Here is a 4724-nt window from a genome sequence, read left to right on the forward strand (position 1 = left end):
AGCTTTAGGAAGGTTAGGAACCACTGTTCTAAACCAAGTGAATCTTCTGAGACCCACATACAAGCTTACTAAAGCATACTTTTTCCTCTCTCCTGATTTACCTCTATGAACTTACTCATATAGATCAGTGTTTTCCAAAGTGAGTGATACCAGCCACAGGGGAGGGAAGGGGGCGCACTGGAAAAATCCAGGACAGGTGCTAAAGCAGAGACCTACAGTTTATCCTGGATTATGGGCTAGAGTACAAAAGTTTTTCATTGCAAGAGGGGTGCTGCATGAGTTTTTCCGAATAGAGAGCAGTAAGCAGGCCAAGTAAGTTTGGGAATCGATCATTTAAACTGACATTCTTTTTGTCCCAGCAAAGGATTAATATCCTTTATTTGGAATGAAGGGATTTAAAAGATAGTATTTTAGCAGTTATGTTTTCTCAATGATAGAAAACAACAATAGTTCTGAGTAGAGTGAAGGTCAACCTATATACTAAACTCACTCACGTACCTACTGGTGCTGTCAAATGCCTCCTTCATCACTGAGAAGCCTTCAGGGGTGTCAAGCCAGGCTTTAACTTCTGCAGAGTCACAGGCTCGAGGAAGACGCACCACGGGCCCTCGAGTCATCCCATCAGCAAGCACTCGGCTGCTGGCACCTCCACCAAGCTACAAGTATGTTCCAGAAGCACATGTTAGTCCAGCAATATATATTGATCCTGAAAACACATCTGCTTGTCCCAAAAGGTGTCCTTGATTGTATCCAAATCCCTTCTGCCTTGAAAATATGTAAATGCCAACTTACACCTATTGCTCTGCAGCCTCTGTTAGTGCTGGCCACAAGACAACCTTCTGTTGTTGCCATCGGAACCTGAAACTCTTTTCCATCCAAGCACAGAGGTCCTGCCACTCCTACCGGGATGGGCATGTATCCAATCACATTTTCACAGCAAGCTCCCATCACCTAAAAGGTAAAATCAAGTCAAGCAGTAAGTAAAAATCTGCATCATAAATACACAGCCCTTTGTCATCAATGACTTTCTTCAATAGGTATTTTTCACACTAGTTTTAACTACCCTTTAAAGTGTTTAAAATAAAACTACTATAAATACGAGCAAGGAAGATATTTGAAGCTTTTATGATCCATATCATCAGCCTGATTACAGCCAAGAGAACTCCATAGGACAGTTAGAAGCGGCAATACATGTGGTTGCCATTAGTCAGACTTGCGCTCCTAAGCAGAATACAAAACTACATTAACATAATCTAAAGAGAAAACGGATTTCTAAAACTATGTATAAATCAAAGACTAGTCAAGAAAACGGATCAAAAGCAACAAGGCAGACTGCCTCTAATTAATAAAATCACTTACCAAGGAGTAATTATAGTCCCTGTAAGGTAGATACTGCAGAGAAGAAGGCTCTGGGAGCTTTTTGGAAAGCATTTGTCGGCGAATAGATACACCTCGCTCATGAGTTTCCATCAGGGTTTCCAATTTATAAGCTGGGATATGCTTAGCATTGACTAATCGGATGACTTCAGCATCACTAAGGAATTTTGCACCTTTCTAAAACAAACAAACAAAAAAAAACGGGGAGAGGGGGGAGAGAAAGGAAAATAGATGCTGAAAAGATAAAGGCTTTACCACTTATTGCTCATAAAAAACATTTCAATACAAATTCCTACCTAAAAATAATTAATCTTGTATAACACATCACCATTGTTTTTGTAAAACAAAGATATACATACCATGTGTACTTCCCCCAAAATTGATTATCAATCATGCCAAGTGAAAATAAGACTCTATCAGGTTTTTCCCATAGTAGTTTTTATACTGCAAGACTAGTGCATTTAAAACTTTTTTTAAATAGGCACTACATTACATGATTAAAATAAAGGGTATAAATAGGTATATACGAAAACATCTTCCTCCCAGCCCTTCTTTCTTTCACCTACCTAGTTCTTTATCTGCATTCAAGTAGCTCAACAGGCAACCACTGTTTTTCTTCTTTGTGTATCTTTTCTAAAGATTTCCATTATTTATTCATACTCCAATTTTATATATAATTTCTCCCCTTTTAATCAAGATGGTGGTAAGAATGTTATTTTTTTCATTTAAAATGTAAGGGGGCTTTAAACAGGAAAAATTGAAGTAAAAGGTAAAGGAATTTTTTAATGAACTTGTTATGAAGCTTTTCCCATATCTGTACATAAAGTTTCTTCATTCTTGCTATAGGTAAGTAATATTCCATTATATAGCCATGCCATAACTTAGTTGAACTCTAAAGATCATTTCATTTAGCTTGCAAAATTTTTCCATTACAGAAGATACGGAAATGAATAACCTTACACATGTCATTCATAAACTGATTTTATTTTTTATTTTATTTTTATTTGCTTCTTCCATGTGGGCTTTGTTACTGGGCCACTCTTACAAATCTTCTAACAATCCATCGTTTGTACTAAGCACACTTGTATATATGTTGCCATCAACATTTCCCAATCATTTTCTTTCTACTTGAGCCCTTGGTATGTGCTCTTTTTTCCCCTCCCTCCCTTCCCCCGTGAATCCTTGATTAATTATATATTATTGTTATTTTGTGTCTTACACTGTCCGTTGTCTCCCTTCACCCACATTTGTTACTTGTCCCCCCCGGGGGTGGGGGTGGGCTATATAGCCAATCTTGTGATAGGTTCCCCCTTTCTCTCCCTCCCTTTCCGCAGCTCCCCACTTCTCTACTCTCATGGTATCTCCATTCCCACTACTGTTCCTCAGGATTTTATCTGTCCTGAAATCCATGTGTCAAAAGCTCTTAGCTGTACCAATGTGTGTACTCTGGTCTAGCCAGATTTGTAATGTAGAACTGGGTCATGGTAGTGGGGGGCAGGAAGTACTCAAGAACTAGAGGAATGATGTGCTTCGTTGGTGCTACACTGCCCCTGGTTGAACCGTCCCTTCTTTATATCCCTTCTGTGGGGGGATGGCCAATTGTCTACAGATGGGCTTTGGGTCTCCACTCCAACCCTCCTCTTTCACACTGATATAATTGTTTGTTTGGGATCTTTTGATAACTAATCCAGTCGATACCTCATGATCACACAAGCTGGTTTGCTTCTTCCATGTGGGCTTTGTTGCTTCCATGGTAAATGGCCACTGCATGCCTTTAAGAACCCAGATGCTTTATCTTCTAATAGCTCTCTTCAGCACATTTGCTTATGCACCCATTTTGTCTTCAGCGATCATGTCAGGAAGGTGAGTAGCAAAGAGTGCCAGGTTATTAGAACATGTTCATGTGCTTAGGGAGGCCTGGAGTAGAGGCCCAAGTCCGTCTTCTATCTTAATACTTAACATATAAATATATGTACACTGGCCACTATTCCTTTCATCATAAATTAATATATTTACATATATACATGCCTACAGCTATACCTCTACAAATAGTTTTTGTCTCCTACTTCTTTCCCCTATTTCTTTTCACCTTCTTCCTGCCCTACCATCATCCTTACCTTCCATTCGGCTCTCAGTAATTCCTCTTGGATACACTGTACTTGACCAAATCCCACCAGATTACGTATGTTGGCTCCCCACTTCCCCTTCTGCCCCATCATCTCCCATCTTTCCCTGGACCACCTGTCCTGTTGTTTTCTCCTTGGGATTGTTTGTCCTGCCTATCTTATATAGATAGATATAGGGTGATAGTTCCAGGTCTGTGTGCTGACCCTTATGAGTGTTTTCCAATGGGGTCTGATGAGGTGCCAAGCCCTGTCCCGAGTCAGAAGTCTGTTTTCAGGATTCCTTGGGGACTTGGTTACTTTGCTCCCTTCGCTGCCCTGTTGCACTCCCTTAGAGTTTCACCCCGCTGTGCATGGGGCAGACTGGGTACACATTCCGCACAGTGTCTCTAGTGCTCTCCACCGTAGCAATATGGGTCAGGGAGGGAGTGTCTTGTCTCGTGGTAGGGTCACCCCTACAGTCCTCTCTGTATTGGCTGTTCCAACTAGAGATGTCATCCCTAGGGCTTACTGGGCCATGATGTGGTCCACTCTAGCTTTCTTTCACAAATAGTTCCACCCATGTGTTCTGGGACAGATGACTCCCCAGCCCCTCTCCCCAGGCTTTATCTTCAGTGCTGTCCTCTGCATTGCATTCTTCTGGAGAGGAAGTCAACATAGCTCACCTCACATGTGTGATTTTATAAGTACAAGGTTCCCTAAATGCTGGGTCAAAGGTCATAGCTATGATGTGAATCAATATTGCAAAATTCGTATCAGCATGCCCTGTTCCCCACAATATAAACAACGTATGCTCCTCAAAACGTATTCCTATAATTTGAATTCTTATAAGACTGATCCACTCTTAATATTTTAAAGAATCATTTCTATTTCCTTTCCTGAAAACAGTTATTATTTGCTTTAAAAAATGGATTGTTACTTCTGCTAAATTTCCAAAGTTCTTTATATATTATGGAAAGTAATATTAGATATGTGTCCAATACTTTTTCTTGTTCAATACTTTTCCTATTTATGGTGATGATATATATGAGGGGGTACCCCCCCAAAAAGGGAAAATGTCCCCCCAAAGCTATGTATTTAAATGTTTTTTACAAAACAACCTTATCGACATTGGGCCTCCACTCAAGTACTCCCTCAACGCAAGAATATTTTCTTCTATTAAATTGGCATTCTATGATGCTCACCTTCCCGACACAATCGCTGAAGACAAAGCGGGTGAATAAG

The 4724-nt window shown here is 40.3% G+C and overlaps 1 protein-coding gene across 2 annotated transcripts in view; it reads right to left on the bottom strand.

Annotated features, from left to right (window-relative positions):
- Positions 1 to 4724, bottom strand: part of HMGCR (3-hydroxy-3-methylglutaryl-CoA reductase) — a 31628-nt gene that overhangs the window by 9555 nt on the left and 17349 nt on the right. For both annotated transcript variants that reach the window (XM_004703532.2, XM_045285174.1), the window contains 3 exons: positions 1360 to 1554; positions 793 to 951; positions 499 to 656 (listed from right to left, as the gene is read on the bottom strand). In XM_004703532.2, the coding sequence (XP_004703589.1) occupies positions 499 to 656; positions 793 to 951; positions 1360 to 1554 (512 nt within the window). The remainder of the gene's footprint in view (positions 1 to 498; positions 657 to 792; positions 952 to 1359; positions 1555 to 4724) is intronic.

Source organism: Echinops telfairi, unplaced genomic scaffold (assembly GCF_000313985.2).
Source record: "Echinops telfairi isolate 266 unplaced genomic scaffold, ASM31398v2 ScPeMD7_7469;HRSCAF=8507_1, whole genome shotgun sequence".
NCBI classification, from domain to species: Eukaryota; Metazoa; Chordata; class Mammalia; order Afrosoricida; family Tenrecidae; genus Echinops; species Echinops telfairi.